Source organism: Callionymus lyra, chromosome 2 (genome assembly GCF_982586985.1).
Source record: "Callionymus lyra chromosome 2, fCalLyr1.hap1.1, whole genome shotgun sequence".
NCBI classification, from domain to species: Eukaryota; Metazoa; Chordata; class Actinopteri; order Syngnathiformes; family Callionymidae; genus Callionymus; species Callionymus lyra.
In genome coordinates, this window is record NC_141819.1 from 33,994,041 (window position 1) to 34,015,677 (window position 21,637).

At 37.3% G+C, this 21,637-nt stretch overlaps 1 protein-coding gene across 2 annotated transcripts in view; it reads left to right on the forward strand.

Moving 5' to 3' along the window:
- The window catches only part of dpy19l3 (dpy-19 like C-mannosyltransferase 3), a 51,014-nt gene extending 31,033 nt beyond the window's left edge, over positions 1-19,981 (forward strand). Inside the window, exons 17-19 of one of the 2 annotated variants that reach the window (XM_087784774.1) lie at positions 9,390-9,522; positions 15,443-15,601; positions 19,501-19,981. In XM_087784774.1, coding sequence (XP_087640900.1) covers positions 9,390-9,522; positions 15,443-15,601; positions 19,501-19,692 — 484 coding nt within the window. In that variant the 3' untranslated portion in view covers positions 19,693-19,981. The remainder of the gene's footprint in view (positions 1-9,389; positions 9,523-15,442; positions 15,602-19,500) is intronic. The other variant, XR_015710542.1, reaches the window with a different exon arrangement.
- Positions 19,982-21,637: the final 1,656 nt, after the last annotated feature.

Sequence of the window (21,637 nt, forward strand, 5' to 3'; positions counted from 1 at the left end):
AAAAAGGCGCATTATATTATAAATAAAAATAGAGGGTCACATTAAGTTGATAAATGAGGACAAAGACACCAAAACACAATATTTTTCAGCATTTGAAGGTACTACAGCTCCAAAACTTCGTTTAACTACCACCTAAATACCTCACATCCAGCCCTGCTACAAGCAGCGAGTGGTTCTCAGTGTTTTTGTTTTACGAACAGGCAGACTATATTTTAAGTTATTTTAATGTTATTCTGATATTTTCACATTTCCCAGTTTAAGGGGGGTCATAAATGTTTCTAATAGAACACATGTGACATCTTTTTTGTATTCTGTATTTTGTTTTATCATGCTGCTAAGAGCTACTTTAAGTTAAAGTAACCTACATAATATTGTATTCTTCTCTTCAGGAATTATTTTTTTCATGCTGCTGTTATTAATGTTTCCAATGTTGCAGATGAATACATCTTAGATTATGGGATATGATTCACATTTTTTCATTATATCATATCTTATAAGACAGCATTTTATATTACGTATAAAGTAGACAGAATCTATTCAGAAGGAAATTCAGGGTGTCAGATATATTGCCAGATATATGATGATCATTCATTTTTACATACTGACCTTGTGTCACCATAGTATTTCACCCTGAGTCACTATAGTATTACTCATCGAGTGCCTGTAGTATTACTCCCTAAGTCACTGTAATATTGCCCCATGAGTCACCATAGTATTACCCCATGAGTTACAATCATATTACTCCGCAGGTTACCGTAGTATTACCCCTTGAGTCACTGTAGTACAACTCCATGAATCAATGTAGTATTACTCCGTGAGTCACCGTAGTCTTACTCCATGAGTCACTGTAGTATTACTCCTTGAGTCACTGTAGTATTACTCATTGAGTCACCGTCTTATTACTCCTTGAGTCACCGTAGTCTTACTCCATGAGTCACCGTAGTATTAATCCTTGAGTCACTGTAGTCTTACTCATTGAGTCAACGTAGTCTTACGCCTTGAGTCACTGTAGTACAATTCCATGAATCACTGTAGTGTTACTCCGTGAGGCACTGTAGTATTACTCCTTGAGTTGCCGCAGTCTTACTCCGTGAGTCACCGTAGTATTACTCCTTGAGTCACCGTAGTCTTACTCCTTAAGTCACCGTAGTATTACTCCTTGAACCACTGTAGTCTTACTCCTTAAGTCACCGTAGTATTACTCCTTGAGCCATTGTAATCTTACTCATTGAGTCACAGTAGTCTTACTCCATCAGTCACCGTCGTATTACTTCTTGAGTCACCGTAGTATTACTCCTTGAGCCACTGTAGTCTTAATCATTGAGTCACCGTAGTATTACTCCTTGAGCAACTGTAGTCTTACTCCGTGAGTCACCGTAGTATTACTCATCAGCAGGTATTGGTCATCAGCAGCACATCTTCCCTTGTTTGTTATGTTTATATTTGTGAGACATTTGCATGGAGGAGGAAAGTGAAAAAAACAAACATGTTAACGGTTATGGTACTGTGTAAAAGTACCTATCTCTATCTGTCACTGATAAATGTATATCATAGAAAGAACAAATAATAAAAGAGGCAATTTTTCCTAAAACAAAACATAAAAAAACAACAAGTTTGAATTCATATTTTACACAGAGCTTACTCTGGCTACTCAACCCATTTATAATCATAAGGCTAAATGTGGCCCCTGGGCTGTTTATTGCCCAGCTTCGGAATAAAATGTTGCCATCAGGAGATGTCAGCAGTACTTAATGTTTCTCAAGTTTCTGATAAAACAACACACGGTTCTCCTTACTAAACAGTTTTAAACAATCCTTCACCAAATGTCACATTAAATTCTGATGTGCATCCATCCATGTGAAATATCAATGAATTGCAAATGTGGACATGTGATGATGGACTAAAACTAAATTGTATTTCTGTGTTTTAGACTGATGACTTTGGCAGTATTTTAAAAATGCTAAATGTTCAGATGTATCCTGACCTCATTAGTCAATTTGATCTTTTAAATCATCAGTACCTTGCACTTGTATTAAAAGACGACTAATGCATTTATATATATGCTCGAGAGGTCGACAGGAAATTGAGAGGGACATTTTCTATTGACTTTTGTATTGGCAGACGTCATGGGTCACAGAATTGGTTCTGAAGATGAGAATCATGTTCTTTGTAGATAACGGGTGAACGATTATTCCAAGTTGGAATCAATCTCTTCGTGATGAGGATGGTTTTTGAAATATTCAGGCCTTGTTTTTAAGTGTGGGGGCATTCTGTCGATCGGCAACTGAGATTCCCATCTAAAGCTACCGCTTCTCTTTAATCAAACTGATAAGTCCTTCTAATTATATTTGAGATTTAAGTTTTGTCCAAAGCTGATTGCATTAAGCTCCACTAAATTGGAGATCATTATTTCCTTTTTATTTTCATCAGCATGAGGACACTTGGTGGACCTGATGTGATTTGTCCGTTCTTTTAAAAGGAAATACCCAATTTCCAGTGTAATCCTATTAGAGGCAGTTAAATGAAATGGAGAGAACAGGAGTGAGTGGGAGAGGCATCTGCCGACGGAAGGAGGTAAGGTGGGGATTTTAAATGTATTTGGGAGTGTGACATGGGTTTTGGTACCTCAAGAGCTAATCCCATTAGACTTGGAGGATTAGAAGCTGCCAAGAGTTACCTTGGTTGTGACTGAGAGCAGGGCGGAGCACTAAGCCCCTTGCCGCTGCGCTAATTACTTTCCGGATGAAATGCTTTCCATGGTGAATGTGAGTTGTGTTATGCCACACCGTTGGCTTATGTTGAGGGTTTTAATTTGTCTTTGAACAGATGAGATGAATTTGTTTGGAATGAGGTAAACATTATGGACATGGATATGGATTTTGACGAAATCTCACTTCTAGTAGTGCAAGGCGTCGTAAACCAAATCATTAAGATTCAACTTACGTGGTGTATGAGTGTGATTTTGATATTGCATTTTCATTATTAAATAATAATTTTAATGATTTATCATTAATTTAGAATTGGCATTGACATCGAACCACGATACAGGGGCCATTGTGAAACTGTATGAAAAACTTTACATTATTAGTATTGCACAAGTACTTTCCTCTGGTTTTACAGTATTTGCTGACTCTGGACATAATTTGGTTTTAAAACAAATAACAGCAACCACGACTTAAAACATCAGCTTTAAAAGCTGTTGGAGTCAACTGTATCCTCTCATCCTCAGTCATCACTGGGATCTCGCAGTATTTCAATGGAGTACATAATGGCTGTTACCATCTAGCAGCTGGAAGTTTGATTAAAACAGAAAAATGAAAAAAACTTTGTATAGATTTGCATATTAATTGTTAAAAATGTAATTATTTTTTTAGTCATACATTATTGAACTGTAAACCATCAGATAGGTACATGCAAAATATGGTCAAAAATAAAAAAAACACATAAAATGCAAATACATTTGAATTAAAATACAAATATGTAAAAAAAAAAGAAGAAGAAGTAATCGATAAATAGCCACATTGATATTTACTTATTACTCAAGTTAACATATATTTTAAGATAATACTGTAGTAGTAATACAAAATTAAAAAATGTAAATACATTTAGGTACCAGAGCATATAATGGAATTGGAGGTATAACATTTTTGGTAATTTTTGGGCTATTTTATTTTTAATGAAGCAGGTTCTCATAAAAGAAAACATGATGGAGGGTTCTTGACGCCTGTCTAAAATAGTACCTAATAAAACATATGAGATGTATTTGTTTGGAATGAGGTAAACATTATATTTTTATATCTCACAGTAAAAAAGTTTACTGTGTATTTATCTTGTACTTGGCAATGGCTATTCAGGCGTATGGTTAATGATCTAATCCGTTCTTGTTGAAGCTTAATTCTTCTACAAGCGATCAGTTCTTAAGAAAGGATACAATCTATTAAAAACGCCTTTGAGTAACCATGTCTGAAATGCAAGTAAGCTATGATTTGAATTAAATTACTGTTGTAACCTAACCTTTGGTAAGTTAACACCTGTATAGAGACGTTTATCTAGTCAAACATTTTCTATTAAACATCTTCTAGTTGTTTATTAGTATCTTCACTGTACATCATATCGCTTTTTAAACACGTCGGATTCTTCAATCCTGAACAGCACACACTGTTTATGATCATAATATCATAATAAAAACTGTGGAAACACTCATTTCTGCCAAGCGGTGAACTTGAAATGCCCCTTGGCTAAACTGCATCTCACAAATGCAATCTTACGATATTTTTGAGCTGCCTCATGGGCCCCTGCGTCAAGTTGTATAGTGCTAGATTGAGACTTATGACGGCTGCAGTCGAAATTATTAATGAGAGCTCTGACAGCAATTCTGCTGCAAATCCTGGAGTCCTCATCTCATTACTCAGCGTTGGAGACCCATTCACGGAACCAACATTCAAGTCAGCAGTTCTGAGCAAAAACCTGACTTTGTTCATCTCCCATGTCCGAAATGCCTACAAAAATTGTTATCAATGCTGGCTGCAGCAAATACACGCCAAGTTTTTCCTCAACATAAGCAATTTTAAGTGATCTGCGATAAGTTAGGAATACTTTTGATGACACAGAGGGGAATATGTTGAAAAATGCAAGAGACAAAATTGATTGAGCACCGGAAAAATATTCTAGAAGAAACTTCAGTTCTCTCTTACTTTAAAAAAAAAAAACAGTGATCTATCTTTTATTGCAGCTCAAATTTGATATAGTAAAGATTAAATTGTCATGGTTTTGAGAGGTAGAGGTGAATAAATATTTTAAATGTTCTACTGTCAGGAGTACCTTTTCATACCAAAGGATTCTTTTTTTGATCACAGTTTTAATCTTCCACTGCTAATCGAAGGTCAGGTTGCGGAAGTAGAAACCTGTCCAAGGTTCATGACCATAGGTGAGAGTAGGAGCATAGCTAGACAGGTAAATAGAGCGATTTACCTTTTTGCTCACCATGATAGACTGATACTTTATTTAGGAAGATCTAAAACAGCTTAAACTCCATTCCTTTAACCTGGACAGGACTGGCCACCCTATTGTAAACAAGGTTACACAATACATACAAAAAGCATAACTGAATGTACAATAATACAAGTAAATAACAAATGGAAGAGGTATAGAAGCATTATATAAAGTTAGAAAAAAACACAAATACACAACAGTGTGAAGCAGTTATAGTGCACTCACTTAACCAAGACCAGAACTAAACTTTTTACAAAGTTTTGCGTAGAGATATATGGCGTGAGGAAGAAAGAATCTCGTTATCTTTCATTTCTACATCAGAGATGGAGAGCCCATCGATGGAGAGCCATTTATTCATAAACCCTCCAGCCAACCACCCAAGATCCTGCGCATCCTGTTTTTATCACTGGCTCTGATAGTGAACGCAAATAAAAAGGAGACAACAGCATCTTGCATCACACATTTATTTATTTACTTTACAGTGTAGTCTTGGGGTATCTGTCCATGTGTTACTCATTCCTATTTTTCTACTTTTACTACTACTAAGTGTTCGAGTCTGAGTCATCCAAAGTTAAATGTCATGCCCGAGTCTATGCCAAAATCGACTAAGCAAATGTATTTTTTCTTTAATAGGAAGTATGAGTTAGATATCTTTTCAGTATTTAAGACTTTTTTTTCTTAATTATATCTGTGTTTGCTGTACTTCACCAAACAAATTCATAATCTTTTTCTTATCTTAATTCAAATGTATACATCTTTATAGGTCACAATATCAACAAGAACAATAATCTACACCAATTCAACCAACAATCCAACGGGCCACATAACCAATCTTGGCGGGCTGGATTTGACACATGTGGTCTAGTGATCATTTCCTATGGTAATACTTCTGCCTTCCGTGTTAATGTGTTTCCTGGATTTTCCAAGGTTCAAATGCGAAAACAAAGTGAGGCGTTACAAATACAGCAGTCTGGAAAAAAAAACTCTCTGCCTCTCTTATCATTCATGTTCAGCAGTCTGAATTCAAAGAGCCTCAGGCAATCAGATGTAATCAAATCCAACATGCTCTTGTGCATTTTAGATTGAGTCAAACGGCTGATACGTTTTGTTTCTGAATTGCAAAGATGTAAAGTTTAGAAAAGGCAAAACGGATTTGTTTGTGGCCACAGGTGATAAGTTAATCACCACATCAGACACGTTTTCCCCCAACGTTTATGTATACAAGTTTTCTTTAGAACTAACTTACACATGACAATTTATTTGGAACTAAACACGCTCTTTTAAGTTAATTTGTATAGGACCAGAGACAAAGCTTGTCAAATGGGACTAAATCCCAGGATGGTTTTGAATGATTTGTAATTTAATTATTTATTCAAGAACAACAGAACACACGGTAATAATTCAATAACTAAATCACTAAAGAATTAAGCATTTTGTTTTGGTAGAGTCAACTTTTTTTCTGCACTTTTTTTGTTGCAGGTTAAGGTTTCTAGAACCTTGGAAAGTCTAGTGGTTGGGATTCGAAGATTTCTTCCAGATAAAATGTTGGGGTCTGTAGGGAGACGGATGTTAATCTGATGCAGTAAAACTATTTTCTTGCTACCTGAAAAAACATCAATGTCTTGTTTTATTCAATGTTAATTATTTAAGCATAGTTTTCCATTTCAGCAACCACCTTTAGTCACATTTTTCATTTTATCACCATACTTTACGTTTTGTCTGATATATTTCTGCACATAAAGAAGACTCGTTCTCAAAAATATGTTGGCGCTGTTTTTTGTCGACCACCGAGTTGGCGGGAGAATATGGCAGGAAAGATGTCACCAGGTCTTTACTAAACGACACACAAAGTATTATGACCTATACGGGCAAACACACAATGAACAGAACATTTCAGATTTGGGGCAAAAAGAACATAGACTTTATTAATCCTACTGTGCCTTCCTGTTTCTATTTCTTATGCCAAAATGCACATTTTGAATCTACATAGATGTATTAACATATGTAACACATACTTCCATTTACCGACTCTTTAGTATTCATTTCTTTTCTTGTTCAGTATAAATAAAGAGTTTGATTTGTCTATCAAATATTCATGGCTGTGGCTTCACAGTTTTAAGACTATTTTTGATCTTGACATTTAAATCCTTCCTCATAAAGGAAAAAACGTAATAATATGATTTTGCTATCACATCGCAAATCTTGATAACGCATGTTTGCCTCAGAGAAGATTTGGAATATATCTGCAGCGGTTTCATCAAAGTAATAATTTTTCCTGTCCTTAATATTACCTCAAGAAAGGTGAACTGCAGTATGAAATAAAGTTTCATCACACTGATGTCTCGGCACCACTTTCATATTTCCTACATTCATACTATTATTCTGCTTTTATAATGTCAATTGGCTGCAGTGCCAGTGCCTTCTGGCATTTTCACATTGGCTATAAGTTATAAATTGAGTGTAAATCCACTTACACAGGAGGTTTTCGAAGCTTCTTCCTGGGAGCAGTGGAATAGAAATGACCCACTTCAGCTGCAGGTCAGGAGGCCTTGACCATGTTGTCCATATATCTGCCCGAGAGCTCGAAAACACTGGTTTATTTAATCTCAGCAGACTCTTGATGTTAAAATAAAATGAACAGAACAACAAACTTTTGACTGAAAAAACAAAACAAAAACAGTATGCTTTTTTGTCTGGAATAGAAAGACAGAATTCTTGAGACTTTAAGGAAAGAAAAAAAGAGTAATGAGATATATTTTGTAGTGTTTACAGCAGCTACTTGCACCTGTAGTCTTCAACATGTCTGTTGCAAAAACAGCTTTAAAAAAAATTAAAGCAAGTCCAGAAAACCTTTATATGATTGACTGGTCTAATAGACACAATGTTTGATGTTAAATGGAAAATTAAAATATGCTTACTGCTCTTCAAACATTTGCAGTACATAGGACTTTTTATTTTGCAAAAACATGAGGAATAAGTGCTCGACTTATAGACTTTTATCACTGCTTTGAAAAAAAGAGACTATAAACTTGAAATAGAATACATTTTTAAAAAGTCTAAATTTAAAACCAAGTTAATTTTTATCAATAAATATGATTAGTATGGCGACAATCTTTAATATAAACCAATGTTTTTTTTTTAATATCAGCTCAAGTGTTTATTATTTTAACAAATTGGTTTTACCCGTAGAAAGTAAGTTGTATACTTTTTTTAAATTAAATAATGCAAAATTTAATGTAGTCACTTTATAGTCTGAAGTAAAAACCAATAACACAACAATGCACTTTTCTTAAAAAAAAGTTCGAACCACTGTTAAGCTAATACAAAGTTGAAAAACGTTTCTGCACAGGTATAAAAATGGATTGAATTTGAAACACTTTTCACATAACAGACCTTGAGAATTTGAAAATAGCATGAAAGTTTTGGAAAAAGATTCTCTTATCATTGTATATATCAAAGTACCACAACATATTGCACAGCCCAGACGATGTGTTCAACCAGCATTCCATTTAAATGTTTTATTAAAATTGAGATGAAATGTATTTATATTTTTATATTCCTGTGTTTATTCTATAGAAACATGTTGATATTAAACCATTGCTTGATTTTCACGTCTTGTTTAAAATAATATATACATTAATTTAAACTAACCTTTATACTTTGCGCAACAATTTGTGTTAGTTAGTTCAACTTAGTTTGGTGCACATGAGTGGAAAGAGGGTCCTAGTTTGTTCGTGCTGCGATGACAAATTCTCAAGCCTCGATCTAGTGCACAGGCAAACTATTTTTGCTGCGCTGTCCTGTTTGGAGGAATGAGTTTAGATTAAAAGCAACCCCTTGAAAAACAGCAGAGGTGAGAGGTGTTTGTGTGGGGGTGTTAGCGGTCATATGCAGAAGGCTCCCATCCAAATAGAGGCCATTTCAGGTCAAGATAGCTTAATAGGCAGCCCAAAGCACAGCCCTCTAGACGACAACATTCCTACAGTTCAGCTGAATTCCATAGAGTCAATGTGAATAACGTCTTTCTTTGACATTTTATGTCTCAATGGAATGTTTATGGTACGCTTTACAAGTATGTGTTGATTATAAAGCAGAGTGCCATCGGGATCTTTTAAATTGAAGACACCGTATCATGATACCTCCTCAGCTGTTTCATGAGTCTTCAACGATACAGCACTTCCATGTGGAGTTGAAAACATACAGATGTATTGTTGATCTTGATCAAATGCACGATAATATAATTATACACCGCCACCTACAGTTTATTTCCTGCATACAACGCCCTACATCTTTCTTTTGCGTCCCGCTGCCCTTATGCCCCATTTTGAAAAGATTATAATATCCATATTTCTATGTAAGTGATGTCCACATGCATTTTTTTTCCTGTGTGTCCGCAGCACAAAGACCCCACAGCAGGCCGTATTTGCCGGAAGCATGCAGCTGCTGGCCGGCATCAAGCTGTGCACTGGCAGAGTTCTGACAAACCATCCCCATTATGAAGATAAAGACCTGCGGGAGAGGACCAGACAGGTACACACTGTTTCCATGTACTCGAAGGAACATAAATACAGAACAGAATTTGAGGCATGTAAAATATTGTTTCATTATATTGAAATGAAGTATTTGCTGTGCAGGTGTATTTTAATTTGTTTTACTAGACCGTATTTTTAACTACTCGACGGAGCTCGGGACATAACATGGTTAAAAAAATAAATGAGATTTGGACTATTTTTTAATGTGTAGTTCAAAAACAAAACAATGTTTCTAATTATGGCTGATGCTAATTGCATTTTTTGGTCAAAAATTAATTGTATTATTCAATTATATTACATGTAATTTAAAGTTTCAAATCATATGAAAGTTTTACACTTTATAGTTTAGATAACAAATGTGTCCTCATTAAGACTCAAACTACTCATGCTTCATATTAAATGTTGTTTAACGTCTGAAATATGTTCAAGTTTCTTTTTTTTTTGCCTGTGTCATGATCATCTTTTCAAACTGCATTATTGCATATATCCGGCACAGATGTTCCAAATAACTTCCAGGTTGTATTTGCGTAAAGGGAAAAAGTTATTTCTGTCAACCATTGGCCTGTAGAACATCCCACCTCTACAAACATTGTCAGCTGAAGCACGTTCCCCTTCATATTGTCTTATATATCCTCTGAGACGACACGCTTTCGTGTCGGGGAAGTGAGGACTGTGGCGGTGTGAAGCCTCGCCGCCACAGCCATCCATCTCACTCAGCTCAGCGCTAATGTCTTGCGTGAGAGACCAGGGAATTGTCGGTGGATAGGGGCCAGTGACCTCCGGTGATTGTGTGAATGAATATGGGATCAGAGGATGCTCACAGGACAATGTGCACCCATTTAGGCTGACTTGAAGTGGAACAGTGGAAAAATGAAGCTGAAAAAAAAAATGGATCCTGTAAAAAAGAGTAAAATGACCTTGAGATGTGCGTGTGCCTCTTGGCTTCCATGGCAGCACGATGGAGCATATTCCCCTATGTATTATGGAAGGATTTTTAGCATTAAAGCTTCTTTTTTCAATCCTTTTTTATTTACTTTTTAAAGAAAGACATGGCACTCTGAATGAGATTGTTGAAATATTGGAACCTCCTTCTAATTTCAAAGCTGTTCATAAAACTTTAAAAAGAAAAAAATAGATGACTAAGTCATGCTCTAGCATGAATTTTCTACTTTGAATCATCCCACTGACAAAACCTTCAAGAAATTGGAATTTGATTTGATCCACTGGATGGTTTGCTGAGATCAGATTTATGTTGATATTGTGACCTATAAAGAAACCAGTGTTTCATAAGGAATGGAAGGACCAATGATCATAAAAACAATGTTGAAGAAGAATAATTAGCTTGGTGAGTGTTTGATAGTTGACCATGTATCGTGTAAGTATCCTACCGCCAGGTTCTTGACACACCTAATGTTGTATCAAAGTTGCTATTTGTTTGACGATCAGTCTTCCATACAAGTATGTATCTATCTATTGTTTTATATAGAATTAGCTAAAATACCCAAATTTGACCAGGTTATATAACATACCGTAAATTCCGGACTACAAGCCGCTACTTTTTTCCTACACTTTAAACACTGCGGTTTATACTACGGTGCGGCTTATTCATTTTTTTTTCGTGGCGGGAAAAACATTTTGCTCAGCAACAGTAGACCGATAGAATGAATGAGTAACTTTGTGTCAGCAGCTCCCTCCCAACTACGAGGAGAAACTTACTTCATTCCGCACATTCACTCAAACAAAGATAGCGGAGAATTCCATCGGGCCAGATGAAATCATAAATATGGATGAAGTACCTCTGACGTTTTGTAACGGACCTTCTCACATAACTCCTCGAGAGATCGTCACACACACATTCTTCATGGGGCGGAGCTCTGAACAAAACAACGAACACCCACGACACCCCACAATCAAATCCCCGCGATCAGTGTCCAATGTTCAAGTCCATTATTGTCCAGAAAAAAGGCTGCGTTAAGTGAATCCTAGGTGAGGCGCAGAGACGCAGGACGGCCCGCCGTGAAGTTGCGTTTATCCGCGCAATCACTGCGTTACGATCAGGTGGAAAAAAGCAAACTACTCATCCGTGTTGCCGGCGTGATGAAGAAATAATTCCCCGGTTGAAGGACACGGACAGTTTGTCCACCTGCCTCGTGCTTTTGTCGCTGGTTCCTCGGACTGTAAATATCTGAACAATGCTTAAGAAGAATAACACAGTGCTTTATTTATTTAAGTGTAAGAAATGGACGTGAATTACCGCTAGTTCATTTTTTTGGCTGTTTAAACCTGCGGCTTAAAATCCGGTGCGGCTTGTATAATTACAAATTTTCTTTCTTAAATTTGCAAAAAAAAATCTGCAATTTGGTTTATGGGTCACAGAAAGCTAAATAAAGAATTCAACAGTGGTGTAAATACTAATGCTTTGACATACTGAAAAACAAAATTGTATGATGGTAATTTGCAGCAACACTTTGTTGCCGTTTCATTTCATTAGATTAGGCACTTGTAGCCCTGGATCTTATTGCACTTTAAAGTAATCCAACACCTTTTATTCGCTCTGTGAAAGGAATAAAGTTCAAATACAGGGAACAGGCTTTAGTGCGATTGATGGGAAAGTGCTGGAAAACGACATGTCTCATTCATTTGGTTTACTCCTGCCTCTGCATGCAGCGTATGACTTATTCACAATAAGCAGCAAGTAATATGCGGGTCATCTCTTGGGTAGCTGAGCTGATGTTTTGCCTCCCAGTGGGATGCCAGCCATGCTGAGCCTGTGGCGAGGCCAGGGCTTTGTGTGGAGCTCATTAATGTTCCACGACGCTGGCGTAAACCTTTCGGGCTGTGTGTGTGTGTGTGTGGTATGAAGGAGTCACTTTAAAAGCTTTTGCAAAATTAATTCATTCACAGACAAAGAAGCATTATTTAGAATAAAGTATTATTTTCCCACTGGTTGAAACTAATTCCCCAACCCTGCAGGCATACTTGTAAGCTACAATTGTAAAGTCTAATAATGTATTTGTATGTAGAACAGCCTTCGACAAGATTTTGTCATGAAGTATTGTAAATAATTTATTAAATTAGGTTCATCCTTTGCAACCAAATAGATGCTATGCCGTTTTAAATGCCGTCGCTGATCTATACTCTGAAAAGTAAAATTAATTTAACAAATTAAAAAACATGGTCTTAGGAAAGCATTTTGTGTGTTAAATGTTGTTTTGTTTTTGTTCAGATAGATTAAAAAACAAAAGAACCCCAAAAAAAAGAACGTTTAACTTCTTCCATAAATACGCAGGTCAGACCAAATCAATTCACTTCGCAGAGTGCAACGAGAGGCCAGCACTAACTGTCAAGATCTAGGTAATGATTCCTTAGAAATAAATGTCTGGATCTGCCCCAGCATGTAATGGATTCTTCTTGGCCCACTCTTCATCCTATCAATGATTTCAATGCAAATTACTCCTTTTTTTCCTAGTAAATAAACAAATGCCATTCTCATTTAGAAGCCCTAACAATACATGGCTGCATTTTAGCAAGGTTGCAAGTTCTAGCCATCTTCATTTATCCATTCTTTTACATAAAACAACATTTAAATGTTACCATGTTTAATTATTTATTTATGGTGCAGTGTTTTGCTATATGTATTGTACCTAACATTCATCTTTTTCATGAGTATGTGGATATAATGTACAGTGTTGTAAGTTCTTGTACACTCAGATACGCGATTCTTTCACGATAAAACAGTACATTTTCTACCGATACTACGTTTAACCCTTTTTTTCTTCAATGATTGCCTCAACGTTGACGATTTGATTCACTGTTTCATTAGTCATTGTGTTGAAATACTGGATCAAGTGGCACCTGTTAAATCAAACTTGACAACAGAAAAAACGATGCCATTGGAAAAATTAAGATCTCACGAGTCTGAAGAGACTTTGTCGAAAGACTCAGCGTCTCTGGAAGTCTACTAAACTGCACAGACTTCACCTCAGGGATCTGATGTCCTCTTTCAATGTGATGATGGAAAATGCGAGATCTGATTACATTTGGAAACAGTAAATTAGAAAAGCCCCAAAGTGTTGTTTGACATGATAAATTCTCTCGTGTGTCCTGCTGCTCCTATCACCCCTGTCAGCAAGCTGACAGCAATGCATTGTTGAGATTTTTCAGTGACAAAATGAAATTGATCAACGAGAAAATCCCTCCCCTTTTGTGTGGAACCCCTGCTGTCACTGAGACTGTCTCCACCTTGTGGTCCTTCTTTAAACCTATAAATATTTCGGCACTGGTGAGCAAGATGAAACCCTCTTCTTGCTCTTCCAACGCCCTTTATTAAAGTGTTTGATGTAATTGGTCCCTGGGTAACCAAAATGGTAAACCTCTCCCTTTACACAGGGGTATTTCCCAATGCATTTAAGCATGCTATTGTGGAGCCTTTACGTAAAAAGTCAGACTTAGACCTGACTGACCCCAGTAATTTCAGGCCTATTTCTAAGCTTCCGTTCTTGTCTAAGATCTTGGAGAAGGTGGTGTCTGTGCAGCTGTCTTTGTTACTGGATCAGAGCGACATCCATGAGAAGTTTCAGTCTGGCTTCTGTAAACATCACTCTACGCAGACAGCGTTACTGAAAGTTTCCAGGGACCTCATGATGTCGGCTGACTTGGGTCAATACACTCTTCTGGTCCTCAGCGTTTGACACAGTTGATCACCAGATCCTGTTGAGAAGACTGAGGGATGAAGTGGGACTGTCTGGGTCTGTTTATAGCCAACTATCAACTGTTTTTTGGGGTCCCTCAAGGTTCTGTTTTGGTTCCTTTATTATTTTTGCTGTACTTGATTACCCTGGGTAAAATCATTCAGAGATTTCCTGATGTTTATTTCCACATTTTTGCTGATAACATCCAACTCTACTGTTCATGTCATCCAAGTGAGCCCTAGACGCTTGTCTAAGTTAAATGTGGACAAAACTGAAACTTTGGTTATTGCGCCTGATGGTAAGGTTGCAGGGTTGAGTCCGTACTTGTAATAATAATCAATGCGTTTGTTTCTTCTCATTTGGACTATTGCAATAGTGTATTTTCCTGTCTAAACAAGAAGGAGCTGTCTCCTGCAGTTAATACAAAACTCTGGCTTTTTTTATTTGTACAGGCTTTTCCCGATTTTCTGGGACTTCTGTGTTCGTCTTATGTAGTCTTGGCCTTTTAGAGTTTTTAAATCTGTATGTAGTTTTAACTGTATATTGCTTTTAATTGTTTGAGCGCTTTGTGACTCTGGTCTAGAAAGGCGCTTTACAAATAGCTTTTACTTACTTACTTACGGACTAAATATTAAAATAATCTCAACAAACTCAAACCTTTGTTATTTTATATTAAAGATAATGAGTAAAAATGTATTTAAAGAAATAAAACAATTTGGAACACAAACTAACATCTCAAGTATAAATATATCTGTGTGGGGCTGCCCACACAATACTGAAAAATATGTTTGAACAATAAATATGCTATATAGAACAGTTATTACAAATGGTCTCCTCAACACTAGATCAGGGGTGTCAAACTCAGATGACTCTTATTGGAATTATCTTTACGTGTTATTATCCATAATCTCTGTTTCTTATCTTATCTTAAACTGACATTGTATCGTTACCCGTATAAACATGAATATCTATCTCTTCTATTTGAGCTAACCATCTAGAGGGCCACTTAAAATGTCTAAGCGGGCCAGATTTGGCCATTAATTTTGACACATGCCTGCATTAGATTTCAGTTAGGATTTGCTAATGATTGTTATATGGTTTGTATATATTTAAAAATGAGTTAAAATGTCACTGATCTAGTAAGGGTAGAAAATATATACTGTATACATTACATATTTGACTAAACTAGTGTCAATTATTGACCCATTATGTGTATTCTGTGTGCAGGTGTATCAGATCTACAGCCGTCGCTCCCCAGAAGAGGTGCACAACATCCTGCGGGCCGCCGGCGCTGACTACGTGGTGCTAGAAAACAGCATCTGCTTTGAGCGGAGGCACAGAAGAGGCTGCCGACTGCGGGACCTGCTCGACCTGGCTAACGGACATGTGGGTGGCATTTATTTGCGGTGACTTGCTGTGTGTGACCACAGAGGTGTGTGTTTGTGTGTGTGTGTGTGTGTGACAGCTCGCAGCCTCCACACAGATCAATAGTTCCGGTCCTCATCTGTCCATCTCTTGCTTCTGTGCTGTCTGTTCCGCTCCCCGTCACCGACGCCTCCCTCACTCTTAATGTCTGTGTGCTGGCTTTTGGGATTACCTGGGGTTGAGGCAATCTCTGGTCCATCTATCTGTCCAAGTGTAGCACAAGACATATGAAACGCATGTTTGTGTGTCTGTTGTGGTGTAAATGTCACGCTCCCTCTCCAGGTTCCCACCTGACCCTTTTGTCTGTCTCGCTAGACTTTCTTGTCGACAATATATTTCTGAACTCTTCATCGTCACAGTTTGAAGAACTCCAGTTTCCACCAAGTGATGCTTCACTTTAGGGCTGACATGAGTGCGCCATAAGCTGTTGTAATCCTCCAGGTAGTCTCAAGTGTGACCAGAGGAGTCTGGAAGAGATGCTGCTGTTCTTCAGCAGGATTACAAAAAACATCTTGGGGGACTTAATGTCAACCCCGTTAAAAAAAAGGTGGTTTCTGTGGAAATAGTCTGTGGAGAGCTCATTAGAAAATATCCGGGAAATGATTTAGAAGCTGGCAAAAAGTTAATTACCAGGGCAACTTATTGCAGACCTGTGTTTTTTTTCATTTTCGTTATCTGTTAAAACACTCATTCCCATTGTATTGATGACACATGCAGATCATATTATTTCAAAAGGACTCTGAAGTAGAGAACCACCTGTTTGCATTGAAGAGTGCAGAGTTTAAATGAAGGGTGAAACATACCATACCATAAGAATGTATTGTACGCATTAGTGGTGTAAACATTTTAAATTGTTTTATCTTTGTAGTCGAAGAGTTGTAACTCTTGTGTAACCGGTTTCGTGCAGTTGCACTATATAACCGTTAGATGTTTCTGTCTCCATTCAAAGACCTACTAAATCCATTACAAGCCCTTCAAGTAGTTATCAGACTAATTGATTTATTCCTTTAGACCCACTTTAAAAAGGTGTTAAATTATAGGCAACATAACGGATAAATCACATAACGTGATTTACCAGAAGTTTTTTCAGACTATAATGCATAATTACAATCCTTACATTTACAAAATGTTGGTAAACTACGAAGCCTTACCATAAGTCACCGTAGACCACAGTATTCCTCTGTGAGACTACAAAGCCACACTACTGTATATTCTTCTTTTAAATTTACAAACTTTAAAATCTTTTTATAGGTACAATAAATGCTTACGCAATAATGTAGACATGTTTCTCACTTTATACTCCAGCAATTAGATTAGATTTAACTGTATTAAGTTAAATGAGCTTTTGTGACCCTTCTTATTTTTTAACTATTTTTTTTTCAGAATTACATGTTTTGAAACTTTCTATTTCTATTTTCTACTATTGATATTCTGTTCATCTGTATTGAACTATAAAAATGTATTTCATTTACATGGTGAAAACTGATTCAGATAGATAGGTTGCCCTCAATGTATTTAGCCTCTTATCCCATATCCAATTAACATATTGAATAATTTCCAGACAGCTTTGAATGCTGCCGTTTATACAACCTATGGATTTGTACAAGACAACAAGGTGGCACTAGAAGGTTGGGCAAGAGCAAGACAGAACATTTAAATCAATATTGAGCAGAGGAATACTATAGTTTACAGAACAAAAGGTGGCAGTAATGCTCCAAAATGCAGCCAATTGTGTATTATGCACACACCCACTTAATAGCAGACGCATACGCATATCATCCCGTTTTTAAGTTCTAGGTGATTGAGCTGGCTGTTGAAGAAGGAAATGGAGGTGTACACTTTAATTGATGAATTAAGGGTGAGATGTTGGAGATGGCAGCGTAAAAATTGCAATGCCAAATGCTTTCAGAGAAAAGTAGGTGTCCAGAACTTAAATTAAATTGAATTAAATATCTTTAATACATTAATATTTTATAAATCTCTAGGACAGATTGTATTTCTGTATCTATCTGGCTGATGCACTCAGTTGTTTTCTTCTAAATGCCATTTTTGATCCACTTAATGCAGGAAGAGGTTCCTCATTTCCTAAATTTTTGAGGCGCAAGCTTGTAATTTACTGTTAGAGCAAACTAAGTAATCAGTTAATTCCCCCCCCGACTGTTGCTAAGGTTGGAGAAACACTCACTAAATCACTCTGCTTACTCTTTTTAACTTCACTCTGCCAGAGATCTACTTTATCATGTTGAGTACGCATGACTCAGGGTAATTAAAAGAAGGGAACACAGGTCACGTTTCTTTTGCTGAACAATGATAATTCATGGCGCTTTATCTGTCACGAAAAGATACACATTCCTTTTTCTTAAGAATGTTTTCTCAAATTGCGTTATTGAGCTTTCAATACATGGTATGGATGAAAAAATATATTGTTTAAATGTCATTTTAAGCTGATGCTTGTTCTTTTATCTCATGATTTCTCACCTTTAATTTTATTTATTTCTTCTTTCCTTCAAACATCAGCTCGCAAAAGCACATCAATTGTTCTTGTTTTCCTACAAAATGCAAGTCGATATTAAAAAGTAGGAGCCAGGCTAAGGAGTCATTCACTGCCAACCTTGACTCTTTATCAGTTTCACACAACCCTGTTTCATTTTTATACATCATATTTAAGTCGTATTAAAACAGACTGAATGTAAAACACTGACAAAAACACATTTTAAGGTTGCAAGAATGTGCCTCATGATCTCCAACAGATGAGGTGAAGGTGATACAATCGGATTACTGGCAGACGTACCGGCAGCATATTGCATTGCATCTTTCAAAAATTCACAACCTGCCAAAAATAGTGTGTGACACCTTCCTCCATATTTTGCTCAGATCGGATCATTCCTGTTATTTACAAGTTCTTACCACCTGAGTGTAAGTGAGGTGACAAAAACTTTTTCTTTTCTTTTTTTAGATAGAACATCTAAAGCCGCTGAAAGAAGTCAGGGTAGAAGTGTAGGCGGTAAACACAGTGTTAAAATGTTCTAAATCATCATAATAACACGTTGCATTTCCAGGAAGCAAAAAAGACATTATCTGTTATTTATATTCTTATTTAACGTCACATTTTTATGAGGAGCAAAATGTGTTAATTCAACCAAATAATATGATCTTCACAGAGAGTGTGTGAGTGTCTTCTGACCACAAATCTGCTTCACAACAGTGGGTCAAAGATAGTGATTTCATATGAAATTACCAGGAAGTTAAAGCAAGAAGCTGATACAACAAGAGCTTTTGTCAAATGCACTGTGTTTTTTCAAGATGAACAAACAGCTAATTATGAACATATGTTACTATTGTTCTTCCTCCATTTAACGCCCACCAGCCGGCGAAGAATCTCAATGCAGACTGAGTTTCTTAAAAATTCTTATGTTGCATTGGAAAAATATAAAGTTTGTATGTATTTAAAAAAGAAACTAAACATAATGTATTAGATTTCATTGTGATATATACTTGTTTAAATGTCTGTCGGCTGCTTTTTGTTTTGACGTACACGGTTGTGCGACACATGTGGCTGGTGTTGCCAGATTGGGTGTTTTTCGGTGAAACATTTAGACATGTTTACAGTTGGTTTATGTTGGGGTTCTGCCTGTAAAGGCTCAGTGGAAGTCTGGCAACCTAAACAAAGATGAAATAAGACAGTGAATGAACAAGTTATAAGGCAGTAATGCACTAAGTTCAGTTCAAATTCGCCCCAAAATATCACTGGTAACAGACGTTTAAGGACATTGAAGTTACACTGTTCTGACACTGGGGGGAGCCTAACAAACTATCAAAATAAAATCTATTGACTGTTTTCGTTTTTCTCACCTCATCAGATCATGGACGGACCCGGAGACAACGATCCGGACCTCGTTCCCGCGTCTTCCCCTCGCTTCTGTGAAGCGATCAAGGCGGACGAGCCGGCGTGCAGCGCCCTGTTCACCAGAACATTCCAGAACAAAACCTTCCATGTGTACCGTCTCAAAAAGAAGCGCAAGAAAAGCAACAAGAGCTCGCAAGAGGACTGACAAGAAACCCCTTCAGACGAGCGAGGAGATAAAAGTGTGATGAACCTTTGCTGTCCAGCGAGCTCAGCGGAGATCAGACCCATTATTATTTCAACACTCGTGTGAACCTCGGCGTAAGAGCAGCGAGCTGGTTCAGGCTCAAGGGCTGCTGTGTTTTTTTGTTTCACTCGCGCCTATAGAGTCGTGCTCCGCCTCACCTGCTGCTCACAAACATAACCCGCGAACACACCTCTGGGCAGAGACAACAAGAGCTCACAGTCATCGCCGATTCTACAGCAAATATTTATGCACTCTGAAGCAAAATCAATACGACAAACTAATAAAATTCCGTCAATTTCCACTGATTTTAGTTTAATTGGTTAGTAAAAAAGAGAAAAAATAAATTGTTTTATTTGTATTGAGTGAGCAAAGCTGTATTGAGCTGAATTTATTTTGCTGAATTCTCAACATGTACGTTTAAAAAACTTTTTCTTTGAAGGAGTGAAAGAATATATAAAAATCGACAGTGCACCTTACTTACTAGTGTGCCATTGATGTCTTGATTCTGATTGTGCTTACTGACCTTGAATCAGTTTTATGTGATACAAGGCACTCAAAATCAGCCGAAATGTTATAGTACGACTTTGGTAAACTACTGAGCAGCATCACTGGACTCCCTGGTATGACTCCGCCTCACAGAGTATCACTACTCGATGCTCCATAGTATTACTCCGGGAGACTATGTAGTATTACTCTGCAAGGCTATGTAGTATTACTCTGCGAGGCTCCGTAGTAATACTCCTCAAGGTTACGTAGTATTACTCTGTGAGGCTCGATTGTATTTCTCCTCAATGCTCGGTAGTATTACTCCTCGATGCTCCGTACTATTACTCTGCAATGTTACTTAGTATTACTCTGTGAGGCTCCGTAGTATTACTACACAAGGTTACTTAGTATTACTCTGTGAGCCTGAGTATCGTTACTGTGTAAGGCTCCGTAGTATTACTCCTCGATTTTCTGTAGTATTGCTCCACGAGGCTCCATAGTATTACTCCGCTAGACTATGTAGTATTACTCCTCGATGCTCAGTAGTATTACTAGTTGAATTTCTGTAGTATTACTCCGCGAGGCTCCGTAGTGTTACTCCGCTAGATTTCGTAGTAATACTCCTCAATGCTCAGTAGTATTACTCCACAAGGCTCCATAGTATTACTCCGCTAGATTTCGTAGTAATACTCCTCAATGCTCAGTAGTATTACTCCTCGATGCTCTGTAGTATTACTCCGCGAGGCTCCGTAGTGTTACTCCGCTAGATTTCGTAGTAATACTCCTCAATGCTCAGTAGTATTACTCCACAAGGCTCCATAGTATTACTCCGCTAGATTTCGTAGTAATACTCCTCAATGCTCAGTAGTATTACTCCTCAAGGCTCCATAGTATTACTCCGCTAGATTTCGTAGTAATACTCCTCAATGCTCAGTAGTATTACTCCTCGATGCTCTGTAGTATTACTCCGCGAGGCTCCGTAGTGTTACTCCGCTAGATTTCGTAGTAATACTCCTCAATGCTCAGTAGTATTACTCCACAAGGCTCCATAGTATTACTCCGCTAGATTTCGTAGTAATACTCCTCAATGCCCAGTAGTATTACTCCACAAGGCTCCATAGTATTACTCCGCGAGGCTCCGTAGTATTACTCCGCTAGATTTCGTAGTAATACTCCTCAATGCTCAGTAGTATTAATCCACAAGGCTCAATAGTATTACTCCGCAAGGCTCCATAGTGATACTCCACAAGACTAGGTAGTATTACTCCAAGATGATTGGTAATATTACTCCTTGACCCTTCGTAGTATTAGTAGGCTCTGGTCTAGTATTCCTCAATGCTAACTAGTATTACTCTGTGAGGTTCTGAAGTAATACTCTCGGACGCAACATGCTATAACTCAGGAGCCTTGCTGAGTTATT